At 41.6% G+C, this 13413-nt stretch overlaps 2 protein-coding genes across 2 annotated transcripts; both read right to left on the minus strand.

The window, feature by feature from the left end:
* Positions 1-9428: 9428 nt before the first annotated feature.
* Positions 9429-11058, minus strand: LOC130387402 (G2/M phase-specific E3 ubiquitin-protein ligase-like). Its single transcript, XM_056596449.1, has 3 exons — positions 10875-11058; positions 10436-10653; positions 9429-9759 (listed from the first exon to the last, which is right to left on the minus strand). The coding sequence occupies exons 1-3, from the start codon at positions 11006-11008 to the stop codon at positions 9509-9511; spliced, it is 603 nt and encodes a 200-aa protein (XP_056452424.1). The 5' UTR covers positions 11009-11058; the 3' UTR covers positions 9429-9508.
* A 1505-nt stretch (positions 11059-12563) lies between these two features.
* LOC130387401 (zinc finger protein 239-like) lies at positions 12564-13307 on the minus strand. Its single transcript, XM_056596448.1, has one exon. The coding sequence runs from the start codon at positions 13305-13307 to the stop codon at positions 12690-12692; it is 618 nt and encodes a 205-aa protein (XP_056452423.1). The 3' UTR covers positions 12564-12689.
* Positions 13308-13413: the final 106 nt, after the last annotated feature.

Below are 13413 nucleotides of genomic sequence, written 5' to 3' on the forward strand. Positions count from 1 at the left end.
ATTTGTTGACATTTTGCATAATAGCGAATGAGGATGCCATTAATAGTTTCAAATATTCACCAAAAATCAATGGAAATACATTTTCGCATTCTGATTGCTGTAGTACTTGCCAATGGTGGGCTTTTACTTACTACGGGTCATTATTTGTTGAAATTTTGCATTATAGCGAATGAGGATGCAATTAATAGTTTCAAATATTCACCAAAAATCAATGCAACTACATTTTCTCATTCTGATTGCTGTAGTACTTGCCAATGGTTGGCTTTTACTTACTACAGGTCATTATTTGTTGACATTTTGCATTATAGCGAATGAGGATGCCATTAATAGTTTCAAATATTCACCAAAAATCAATGGAAATACATTTTCGCATTCTGATTGCTGTAGTACTTGCCAATGGTGGGCTTTCACTTACTACGGGTCATTATTTGTTGATATTTTGCATTATAGTGAATGAGGATGCAATTAATAGTTTCAAATATTCACCAAAAATCAATGCAACTACATTTTCTCATTCTGATTGCTGTAGTACTTGCCAATGGTTGGCTTTTACTTACTACGGGTCATTATTTGTTGACATATTGCATTATAGCGAATGGGGATGCAATTAATGGTTTGAAATATTCACCAAAAGGAAATTTTCACATTTATTATGGGTGACCTTTTTTGTGAAATAGGATCGGAGTAATTATGAAAAACACACAAAAAATGTAGTTTTATTGATTTTTGGTGAATATTTGAAACTATTAATTGCATCCTCATTCGCTATAATGCAAAATTTCAACAAATAATGACCCGTAGTAAGTAAAAGCCCACCATCGGCAAGTACTACAGCAATCAGAATGCGAAAATGTATTTCCATTGATTTTTGGTGAATATTTGAAAATATTAATTGCATCCTCATTCGCTATAATGCAACATTTCAACAAATAATGACCCGTAGTAAGTAAAAGCCAAGCATTGGCAAGTACTACAGCAATCGGAATGAAGAAATGTAGTTTTATTGATTTTTGGAGAATATTTGAAACTATTAATTGCATCCTCATTCGCTATAATGCAAAATCTCAACAAATAATGACCCGTAGTAAGTAAAAGCCCACCATTGGCAAGTAATACAGCAATCAGAATGCAAAAATGTATTTCCATTGATTTTTGGTGAATATTTGAAACTATTAATTACATCCTCATTCGCTATAATGCAAAATTTCAACAAATAATGACCCGTAGTAAGTAAAAGCCAACCATTGGCAAGTACTACAGCAATCGGAATGAAAAAATGTAGTTTTATTGATTTTTGGTGAATATTTGAAACTATTAATTGCATCCTCATTCGCTATAATGCAAAATCTCAACAAATAATGACCCGTAGTAAGTAAAAGCCAACCATTGGCAAGTACTACAGCAATCAGATTGAAAAAATGTAGTTTTATTGATTTTTGGTGAATATTTGAAACTATTAATTACATCCTCATTCGCTATAATGCAAAATTTCAACAAATAATGACCCGTAGGAAGTAAAAGCCAACCATTGGCAAGTACTACAGCAATCAGAATGAAAAAATGTAGTTTTATTGATTTTTGGTGAATATTTGAAACTATTAATTACATCCTCATTCGCTATAATGCAAAATTTCAACAAATAATGACCCGTAGTAAGTAAAAGCCAACCATTGGCAAGTACTACAGCAATCAGAATGAAAACATGTAGTTTTATTGATTTTTGGTGAATATTTGAAACTATTAATTGCATCCTCATTCGCTATAATGCAAAATGTCAACAAATAATAACCCGTAGTAAGTAAAAGCCAACCATTGGCAAGTAATACAGCAATCAGGATGAAAAAATGTACTTTTATTGATTTTTGGTGAATATTTTAGCTATTAATTTCATACTGTTCCACTATTATGCAAAATATCAACAAATAATGACCCGTAGTAAGTTAAAGCCCACCATTGGCAAGTACTACAGCAATCAGAATGAGAAAATATGTTTCAAGTGATTTGTGGTGATTTCTTTCCTGAAACAGTTCCATGGAAACGTTTATGCCACCAGTCTGTGGGGTGTAATTTGTAGACGGTCCCTAAAACAGACAGCAGCCAGGACGTTGATTTAAGAGCTTTTCTCGCACAGATATCGATAGGAGCAACATGTCACTGTGATTTTTGTTGATACGGTGTCCTATGCTGTCCTCAACAAACTACTGCCGTAATGAAATGCAATTGGGTTGATTAAGCTGATTGCGGGGTAACTGAAAACCGAATATCCAGCGAATATCGAACCTGCGGCTGACTTTTACCCGCTAACCTGGGCTCCCGTCTCGTCCTTCACCTGCTGCTCGCCACAATATGATTGTTGAAGTTAAACGGATTGAATTATGGAACATGATTGTCTAGTGGGCTCATGTTTAAAAGGATTATGGTTGGATGTTATTATTTAAATAAGAAGTAAATATTGTATATTTATTATTAGAACTAAGTTTAATTAAAAAAAAACTAAATAACATTAAGAATGATAAACAGTGTGAGCATTTATTTTACACTTTGATTAGTTTAAGAGAAATAATGGAATCATTTTAAATATGTTTATTTTTCTGTTTGCATTTGATTTCACATTGTGAAATCAATGTTTGCTTTTTCTGTTTTTGTATGGTTTTTCACCTTGCTAACAACTGAATTACTTACAACTGACCATCAATTGAGGCTTCAATAAAAGAAGATAAAGAGGAAACAGTTTGTTTATTGAGTGTAACCATGAAGGAACTCTGAGTGGATGCACCAATCTCCTTCAAGTGGAGAATGCACAAAAAAGGGAGAGAACTTGACAATAGTAATAATATAAAAGTATTCATTAGTGATAATAATATTATAACAGTATTCATCAGTGATAGTAATTTTATAACAGTATTCATCAGTGATAGTAATATTGTGATAATATTCATTAGTGGTAGTAATATTGTAATAGTGTTTGTCAGAACTAAAATTATATTTACTGAGTCCCAGTTTAACAGTTGAATTTAATAGCGGCTTGTATTTCCAGTTGGTCTCATCGACGTTGAGGCTAGAGTGTGAGGTCGTTCTAGATGGCGCTCTATTCCGAGGTGGCTATCACTAAAGCTAACATGAAGCTAAAGGCGTTGTGTATGTTTGGTGTAATGAGCTCACAGGAATCCCAGCGTTCTGCTCTCAGCGCTTTATTAAAACATTCCTGGACACGACGCTCTGTGATCATGAGTGATGTGATGATGAGAGTTGATCAGGAGCCCGTCCTCTGGCCGGGTCACATGGGGCTCCAGGTGGGAGGTCAGAGGTCAGAGCCCGTCCTCTGGCCGGGTCACATTGGGCTCCAGGTGGGAGGTCAGAGGTCAGAGCCCGTCCTCTGGCCGGGTCACATTGGGCTCCAGGTGGGAGGTCAGAGGTCAGAGCCCGTCCTCTGGCCGGGTCACATTGGGCTCCAGTTGGGAGGTCAGAGCCCTTCACATTAATGCGATTTATCTCCAATAAATATTTCAATCGCTTGACTGCCCTAATATAAACATATAGAGAGAGACACACACACACACACACCCATAAATCCACGCATCCCGACCCATCCATATATATCCTCTCATAAATAGTGAATCATGCGCGTAAATCGTAAATATAGGAATAAAAAGGAGCACACTGCAATCTGAATCAGAATTCATGGGTGAATAATGCAGGAACCCCTTTAATGTAACAATGCACACACACATACATATCTATAAAGACTTGGTAAAAGCATGCAAGAAGTATTCAAAACACACAGGGAAAAATATGTGCTGGCGAATAAGATATAAATAGATAAAATAAAAAAGACAAAATAGATAAAATGAATAAGTAAATAGGTCAATAAATATATATTAAAGATAAATAAGGCATAGTGAAACCATTCACACGTTCCTTTCACATAACAGAAGCCTCCAATGTAATAAATGGGGCAGTAAAAGAGGTGGAAGGCCTCAATAACATCATGATGTAAAGGAAGCACACAGTAAAGATAAAAACATGCAACATATTAAAACACACAATGGACCTGACGCCATGCAGGGAACCCCCCAGGAGGAGTCCCAGGACCCCCCAGCGCCCCCAGCAGCGTCCCAGTGCGGCCCCTACTCCCTGATGTTCAGGCCCAAGGGGGGAGGGTCTTAAGCTTTGCTCTCCATCTACGCTCCGCCGCCTGCCTCTGTCTGTCCGCCCAGCACGCCTTCATCTCCAGTCCGGTGATGAATAGTGAGGTAATGGGCTGTGTTTGGAAGTGTTGGACGATGTGAGTGTTGAGTGTGCCTATGTGTAGAGTATATACATGCTGTTTAAGTCTGGGGAGTATCGTGTGCTTTGTTTCGCCGACATATATGACGTGGCATTCGGAGCATGTGATGGCGTAGCTGGTTCCAGACGACCGCCAGCTGCTGAAAGTGGCTTTGGTGTGGAGAGGGGGCGCTTCTGATATCTGTGGAGAAGAGGCCCGCACCAGGGGTCTCATTTATAAAACTGTGCGTGGGATCGTTACTAAAAATGTGCGTACGCCCAGAAGCCAAGTTTTGCGTGCGCCAAAAAATATTCCGATTTATAAAACCCTGCGTACGCACACCGTACGCAATCCTTGCTTTATAAATCACAGACTGCCTACAAGTGTGCGCAGCTGAATCAGCTTCACGTTCCGCCCTGTACACGCCCCTTTTTAACCATAAATGGTCAATGCAAATGACCTCATGAATGCGATCTGCATATAAAACAGACTCAGATGCAAGTATTATGACTTGTCGGAAACAATGGCAGAAGTACTGAGAAAAGCAAAAAAGTGAAATTTCACGGAGGTTGAAGTGGAGACACTTGTGAGTGAGATGGAGGCCCGAAAAGTAGTTTTGTACGGCGGTCCCGGGATTGGGATCGCCAACAACAAAAAGCAGAGTGAGTGGCTGCAGCAGTGAACTCTGTCAGTAGCATGGAGCGCACAGTCCCAGAATTAAAAAAGAAGTGGTCTGACATAAAGGTACATATTTTTATGTACCAATAAATCGTTATGGTCCGTAAAGACCCTATCCCTCCGAATCCTGCCATTTGCATGGTCCGCCAGAAGTGCCATATAGTGCAGCATTACCACGGCGCAGACCTCTGTATTTATAGGGTTACGGTAATAAGACTGACCGAGAACACCTTGGATAATCAGTTTTTAATCACCCGCGTAAAATGTTCTTGAACATAATCCCTTTTTAATGCGTGATTTGTCATGAAAAGCATCAAGAGTAACAGGCAGACTCTTGATGCTTGTGTGGCTTGGTTTTCCACACTTGGGATTTAATTGACATTTGATTATGTGTTTACAGTGTCACATAAAAATATTATGTTATTGACACACGTTGGACAGATGCTTTATTCCATGCAGTCGCGCCGTCAGTGGACAGTATGGAGTGACGGGATTAAATATAGAGAATCTTTTTTTATTTCTATTCTAAGGAGATGTTTCTGGAGTAATAACTGAGAAATAACGCAGTTGACTTAAATTATTCTGATTAGGATTTAACGCATGATACGGGTTGAAATTAAATTTATGAAGGGTGATGATAAAACATAATCATTCTTCTCACTCTACAATTCTTCGGTCTGATTTCAGTTCACCACCACACCATCTGTGTCGCCAATTCTCCTTTTCCTCCAAACCATGCGTACGCATGGGTCAGAGTTTGCTTACGGCTGCGCACATTTTCCCGTCAAGTTGTTTTTTTATAGATCACAACCTTGGCGTGGAAAGTCACGTACGCCAATTTCAGCCCCGTTTTGTGCGTACGCAACGGTTATAAATGAGACCCCTGGACATCCTGGAGGTCCCAGGACATCCGGGAGGTCCCAGGACTTTCCTGTGAGCTCATATTATTTTATGCTTCTGGAGTGTGGGGTTGTTGTGTTGTGCACGTGTGAATGCGTGTTTCAGTTTGTGTTTGTGATGTGTTGTGTCAATGTGCTGATGAGGGGTACGATGTGTGTGTGTGGCTGCCCCCCCCCCCCCCCGATCGTCTCCGCTCCTGATGTCAGCGGTCCCCTCAGGGAACCTGTTGGGGAAGACCCCCTGACTCAGGGATCCAGGCCCTCCTAGTGGGGGCCCCCCCTCAGCCGGCCTGTGGACGGGGGCGGACCCTAAGTCGGCCCCTCCAGGGTGGGAGGGGAGCCGGTTAAGGTGAGGCGTAGAGGAGGGAGCTGGTTAGGGTTAGGGTTAGGGAGGTATGGAAAGCCAAGAAGGCCACAATCCGTCCCTAGAATGGCGCGGTAAAAGTGCAAAACTGTACGGAATCCGTACGGTTTCCGTACGGATTCCGTGCGGTTTGGCAAGAATTCCGTACGGAATCCGTACGGAATCCGTACGGTTTCCGTACGGTTTTGAATGACTAATAGCCGCGGCTATTAGTCATTCACTCAGGCTATTAGTTATTCACTCCGGCTATTAGTTATTCACTCCGGCTATTAGTCATTCACTCCGGCTATTAGTTATTCACTCCGGCTATTAGGTATGCAGAACGAGCCCCTCCCTCTTCTTTGCTTGACCACTAAGTTTGAAGGCTGTCTAACCAATCAGTGAAGAGAAATACCAGACTAAAGTAACGCATTGTCGAGACTAGAGCTGCAGTGCCTCCATGTTTCGCTGTAACATAAAGCTGTGTTGTCTTTACTAGTTTCACTACAATGGAATTACTAGTGGAAAATACATTTGTGTCTAGTACAGTGATATATTTGTATATGTTAGGCTATATATTGAGATGGCAGTGTGCGAAATACCCGTCAATATTCGGGGATGCCCACATCCCCAGATTGTTCTCGATATGCAGTAGCCAGCTAGGCCATAACATTACAATATTTCATGGATGCAAGCAAGCCAAGACAATCAATCTATATCTATAGCCTACATGACAACACACACACACGCACACACACACACACACACACACACACAAACCCACACACGCACACACGTTAAACACTGGTAAAGCAATAGGAACCTGCATTGGCTAAAGTTGTTTGGATGCACGTTATTTTATAACAGGCAGGGGCAAAGCATGCATTACATTACAATGCATTACATGCATTACAATGCATTACAATGCAAACACGACAATAGATGGCACCGTTCTTGCGCACTCAGAAGAACATGAACTGAATAAATGCCAGGTATATAGCATATCGGAGACGGGCACACAATCAGTGCATTTGCAAATGAGAGCCTGCAGTATGACCGATCTTGTGACATTATTTAACCAGCTAATACGATCAGACAGATACATCATTGATCACATATAAGCCCACAACAAGCCCAACATCACCACGGCAGGTGCACTCTCTCGCACATTCACACAATCACTCCAACTCCAAGGCAAGGCTGTTTCACTAAGACCACAAACAACCACAACTAACCAGCCTACATATCCACAACAATGCGCAACAATCAGTTCATTGCGTATCTTCTGTTTGGCGCACATGGCTAATTTGCATAGGCTACTTGCACAGGACTGTCGGCTCTGCTTGTCAAAAAAATAGAACGTATTTGTGAATAAATGCTTTGAATTCTGAATACTGGACTTGGTGAGCTTAAATAGGCTATTAAGTGACCTTTAGTGAGATGGCCTAAAACGGAATACAAATGAATTATTCTAGGACATAGGCTTTCAGGATCAATTCAGAGGTTCAACTGTTCGGGATTCATTTTGCTTAGCCAGTGAAAGTGACCAGCTGTAGATTCCGCACTGTTAAAAATACCTCACTACAAGTAGGCTATAAGTCCTCCAAATAATTCAGCAGAATTGCATTACTGCCACAAGCATAGGCAGCAGTAGTCATTATGCGCTAAAATGGTCCCTGCCAGTGTTTTTCTATTCTGATGTTTGTGGATGAATCTTTCAGCTACAGCTTTGTTACATTTCCTTGCGATGGTTTGCTGGTTTAATACAGCAATACATCAAATGATGTAAGATGATGTGTCCGTTGCGTGGCTGTCATGTGAGAGCCGTATACGCATTTTAAAAACACCTGTAATCAGCGTGACTATGACTTTCCGAGCGGATCATGGGGGGCTCTTCAATCATTTATTTTTCAGGATTTTCTCCCGTCATCCTCCAGTTTATCGCAAACATCTGGAGATAAGTCGGTTTAATTAAATACTCAAGTGAAATACAAGTGTACCTCCAAATTGCACTTATTGTACAGTACTTCGGTAAGGGCATTTACAATCCATCACTAAAGTTTTGATAGAGTATTCTGATTCAGCGGATTTAAAATGTATTTGTATAATCTTCACAAATCTTGCAGCAATGCAATGTTAATATATCATCATGGGAAATTAGTATTCTGATTCAGCGCATTTACTATTTATTTGTATAATCTTCACAACTCACAGCAATGAAATGTTAATTTATCATCATGGGAAATAGCATATAAACAAGCTTCATAAAAATGTATTTCTAAGCAGTAGGCCTACTACATATTTCTCAACGTAAACATCATGACCATAAGCTATCCCAAAGTTTTCACACCTTTCACACAGTAGGGCAGCATTAGTCATACATGATTAACAACACATCAAAGAAACTTTATGGAGGGATAACAGTGATAAAAACATCTGCGTCTTGGGTAAAGCTGGGCTCTGCTTAATGTGAGGAGCAGGGCCCGATTGGAAGGAAGCCCATTCAGGACGAAGTTGACCTGGAGAAGGCAGCTGCAGGCAGATGAAGATGGGGGGGCTCTACTTCTTATTACCACAACAGGAACAGAACGCAGCCAAGCCAATGAATTCAGCCAAGTCACTGAGAAGTCTGTCTGTAACATTTGGAAGATACAGTTCAACCATGTAGGACTTTTGTAATTCCCCATTGTACTTTACAGAGATAGAGCACTTTGTTGCAGTCAGACATTTGTTTTTGTTTACCTTTAACATAGTGAGGCTGGAACACAATAGTTTGACCTGGCTTGGTGGAAATGCCACTCACCACGTCAAGGTGCAGGTCATGAGTGGGAAAAAAGGTGTGTGTGTGTGTGTGTGTGTGGGGGCACTCCAAGCGTCCTTCCCTGTGTGTGTGTGTGTGTGGGGGCACTCCAAGCGTCCTTCCCTGTGTGTGTGTGTGTGGGGCACTCCAAGCGTCCTTCCCTGTGTGTGTGTGTGTGTGTGTGTGTGTGTGTGTGTGTGTGTGTGTGTGTGTGTGTGGGGGCACTCCAAGCGTCCTTCCCTGTGTGTGTGTGGGGCACTCCAAGCGTCCTTCCCTGTGTGTGTGTGGGGGCACTCCAAGCGTCCTTCCCTGTGTGTGTGTGTGTGTGTGTGTGTGTGTGTGTGTGTGTGTGTGTGTGTGTGTGTGTGTGTGTGTGTGTGTGTGTGTGTGTGTGTGTGTGTGTGTGTGTGTGTGGGGGTACTCCAAGCGTCCTTCCCTGTGTGTGTGTGGGGCACTCCAAGCGTCCTTCCCTGTGTGTGTGGGGGCACTCCAAGCGTCCTTCCACGGGGTTGGGCACCAAATTAGGCCACGCCAAAGGTACTCCCACAGGAGGTTATTCCTTCCTCCATGGCCTCCTTAAATCGATTGTACTCCGGATACACCGGTAGCCTGAGGACCAGGGAACAGGTATTGGCCGTGGGGAAAAGGGCCGGTCCATCTTCCTCATGGAGGAATTCAAGCCGGGGTCCGATGGGAAAACCCACAGCAGGAATCCTTTTGAGGCCCGTGGCAAACGCCAGAACCGCCCCCAGGGTGAGACTCGTATCTCCATCTGTTAGTACATAAGAGATAACTTGTAAGAACGACCGCATGTGAACATTAACAGGAATTTTACACTGCCTGACATGTGCCAATCTTTCGTCGTCCTTAGTTAAGATAAGATATACTTTATTAATCTCAGCAGAGAAATGTAGGTTATGGTTTATGTTGGTTTATGTTGCATTTCTCAGATCACAATAGAAATGTTCAAAAGTCCTTGTTTAACCCTAAGTGTGCACTAATAAATCAATGTGTCATTCTTTCGAAAAAAATATAAAATGTGTTATGCTGGTTCTGTCACAATCGGTTCACTATAATTCCCTATGCAGTGCTGTATTTACAGGTATGCCTAGGTTCACAAATCAAATAGTAAATATTTTTCATGTGTGCATTTGTTCATTCATGCAGAGCTGTAAACAGTCTTGTATTTTTCCTTTGTGTATTGTGACCCATTATTGTTTGTGAAGACTTAACTTCTACAGGATGCCCCTTTTATATCCATTCATGATAATATCACCTGTTACCAGTTACTAATGTTGAAACAGTTGAACATTGTTGTTTTTTGAGCATTCTACAGCTTTCCTCTTTGGTGGTCCCCTGTTTTGAATTGTGCATCAAATTCAGAATAAGCATATATTAACAAAGAACAATTAGATAGATAAGGGTTGTAGATAGAAACACTTCCTTACCCTCCACCTCGATCAGCCAGTCCCTCCAATATATAAGGGTCCTGGCCTCCTTCCTCCTCCGATTGGAGCCCGGCTCAGACAGGTAGGACGTCATGAATGTGGACTCCAACCGGGAGGCCAGCAGCGGCTCAGGTGTGTCCATGAAGACCCCCTTGAGCTCCTCATGGTGGATCCTCAAAAGAGCTAGAATCCCGAAGGTCTCCAACCCTTCTTTGAATCTGTAAAATCAATGAGATATTAGATCATAGAAAATATAAGGTCTGTTGCTCTGAAGCCTGTTCCAGCCTACTCCATTGTACATAATGTGAAGATAAAAATCAATTAGACAAGGAATCCTTTCAATTAATATAAATTTAGATTATTTTGGAACACATGATAACTTTTCACTCCAACACAAAGGTCTCAGTCCATTAAATAGTCAATTCCCAGCTCCACTTACTGATTGAGAGCAGTCAAAATACGGCCCTCTGTGAGGAAGTTGAGGGCTGCCCCCAGCAGCTCATCCCTATGCGGGAGGCTCCGCACAAAGGAGAAGGAGCCCATGAGGGAGAGCTCGTCTGTGGCCTCCTCCATAGCCTCCCTGGCACCTTCCACATGTGTGGCATCTGCAATCTAATATCATACATTAGGAACAATAATCATTATTTGAGATTTCTAAGCACTTTCATGGCACAAATCAGTAAAGAATGCATTGACATATGTGTATGACATAAATCATACATTGAAATTCAACATCAGTACACTATAGAGCACACCACACAGTATCTTGACACAAAAACACTTCTCCAAAAAGTGGTTTCAATTAACATTAACCATTTACTTGCCTTTTGGAGCTTGGCAGGAAGAGGGGACAGATTACAAACCTGTCTGTAGAGGCGCGGGAATAGGAATCTCGGAGAGACCTGCCCCTGCACCAGGCAGAGGGCAATCATCTTCCCCACCAGCCTGTACTGTCCTTTCTGCAATGCTGTGATAAGGGGAAAAGCACAAGGTTATTAAAGTTTGTTGCTCATTTTAAATGCATGTTAAAAACTCTAAATTGCAACGCCCAATACCATAAATTAAATTCAAAGCTTACCAACACTGTTTAGGGCCAGGGTTTTGTTGCCCTCAGGACCTTCAGATATAAAGAAGTTCTGTATTTGGTCGATGAGGAGGGTACAGAACTCTCTGGTCGGATTGTGGCCTTCTTGGCTTTCCATGGGCTACCTCCAGGTACCCCCTCCATGCCAGGGCGCCCTGAATTTATGTTTATTAACAGCTCCTCCACCGGGGTCAAGACAATTTGAGGGCCAGATCCAGTCTGCCGACTGTCGGCCTTTTCACGATTGGCTTAAAAAAATGGCTTATTTCAATTTAAACCAATACGATGGTGGGAAAAGCTTACCAGTTTGTATGTTTTTTATACTTATAATTTTTCGCAATTCTGGAACCCCCCCCCCCCCCCCCCCCCCCCAAAAAAAAAAAAACTCTCCGGTTCTACACGATTCACGTGAATGACCAAATAGACCAAGAAAACGGCGATTGTCGCAGGAAAGCGACAAGTTTGCAGCTTTGTATATTGAAGTGAATATTTCACGGAGAGGCGGCGCCCTAGCGCCCTCTATTGACCCACCGCCACTGGTTGATATATCGATCATTTGTTCACTGTATTAGCCTACCAAATCACAGGCCTCTTCAACGGTTTAAATCAGACATCCTTTTTTTCTCACTTCCATTGAAGGACGGTGAATAGTAATTATTAATGGGAGATTGAAACATAATTATCAATAATTAATTCAAAATGTCACTGAATCCGGGGAAGGGGAACATCTTCGTGGTGCTGTGGTTCCCTCTGGTGGTCAGTAACGGGACCTCAGCTCATCCTTTGAATTCTACGTTATACATAACAGCATATCAAATATAATTCACCAACATGTCGGACTGCTTCTATTCTATCCAGACAAAACCAGACTTCTCCACACTGCATATCTGATTTTATTTGAATTTCTACAGGATAAATAAATAAATACATACAAATGAAATAAATATAACAATGACGTCAGAGAATAATTCAGTTAACATTATCTCTCTCAAACTATTTTTCTTCTGAACATTTTTCGGGTAAAAACCTTCACTCATACAGACATATAAATAAATACATAAAGTTGATAAGATAAACAATTAACCGTTCATGTGCCCTTTTAACATATAACAGCAAGAACCATGTTTGATTAGATTTGAATAACAGATGTCTGGGAACCATTTAGTTTCTTCACATGGTTGTTTGGGTGGAGACTCCTCTGTGAAGTTGTGCGTGACGCTTGAGAGTACCAGATTGACTAAATGTTTTCCCACACTGTTTACATTGGTATGGTTTCTCTCCTGTGTGGATGCGCTGGTGTACAGTCAGATGACCAGACTGACTAAATGTTTTCCCACACTGTTTACAGTGGCATGGTTTCTCTCCTGTGTGGATGCGCTGGTGTCTCTTCAGATCACCAGATAGACTAAATGTTTTCCCACACTGTTTACAGTGGTATGGTTTCTCTCCTGTGTGGATGCGCTGGTGTTTCTTCAGATCATCAGATAGACTAAATGTTTTCCCACACTGTTGACAGTGGTATGGTTTCTCTCCCATGTGGATGCGCTGGTGTTTCTTCAGATAATCAGATAGACTAAATGTTTTCCCACACTGTTGACAGTGGTATGGTTTCTCTCCTGTGTGGATGCGCTGGTGTTTCTTCAGATCATCAGATAGACTAAATGTTTTCCCACACTGTTCACAGTGGTATGGTTTCTCTCCTGTGTGGATGCGCTGGTGTTTCTTCAGATCATCAGATAGACTAAATGTTTTCCCACACTGTTGACAGTGGTATGGTTTCTCTCCCATGTGGATGCGCTGGTGTTTCTTCAGATAATCAGATAGACTAAATGTTTTCCCACACTGTTGACAGTGGTATGGTTTCTCTCCTGTGTGGATGCGCTGGTGTTTCTTC

Source organism: Gadus chalcogrammus, chromosome 8 (assembly GCF_026213295.1).
Source record: "Gadus chalcogrammus isolate NIFS_2021 chromosome 8, NIFS_Gcha_1.0, whole genome shotgun sequence".
Lineage (NCBI taxonomy): Eukaryota > Metazoa > Chordata > Actinopteri > Gadiformes > Gadidae > Gadus > Gadus chalcogrammus.

Coding starts and splice junctions, on each gene's coding strand:
- LOC130387402 (XM_056596449.1), bottom strand. CDS start 11,008: ATGGAGGAGGCCACAGACGAGCTCTCCCTCATGGGCTCCTTCTCCTTT. Junction 10,654..10,874: donor ATTTTGACTGCTCTCAATCA/GTAAGTGGAGCT, acceptor TTGATTTTACAG/ATTCAAAGAAGGGTTGGAGA. Junction 9,760..10,435: donor CTGGCTGATCGAGGTGGAGG/GTAAGGAAGTGT, acceptor ATGTACTAACAG/ATGGAGATACGAGTCTCACC.
- LOC130387401 (XM_056596448.1), bottom strand. CDS start 13,307: ATGGGAGAGAAACCATACCACTGTCAACAGTGTGGGAAAACATTTAGT.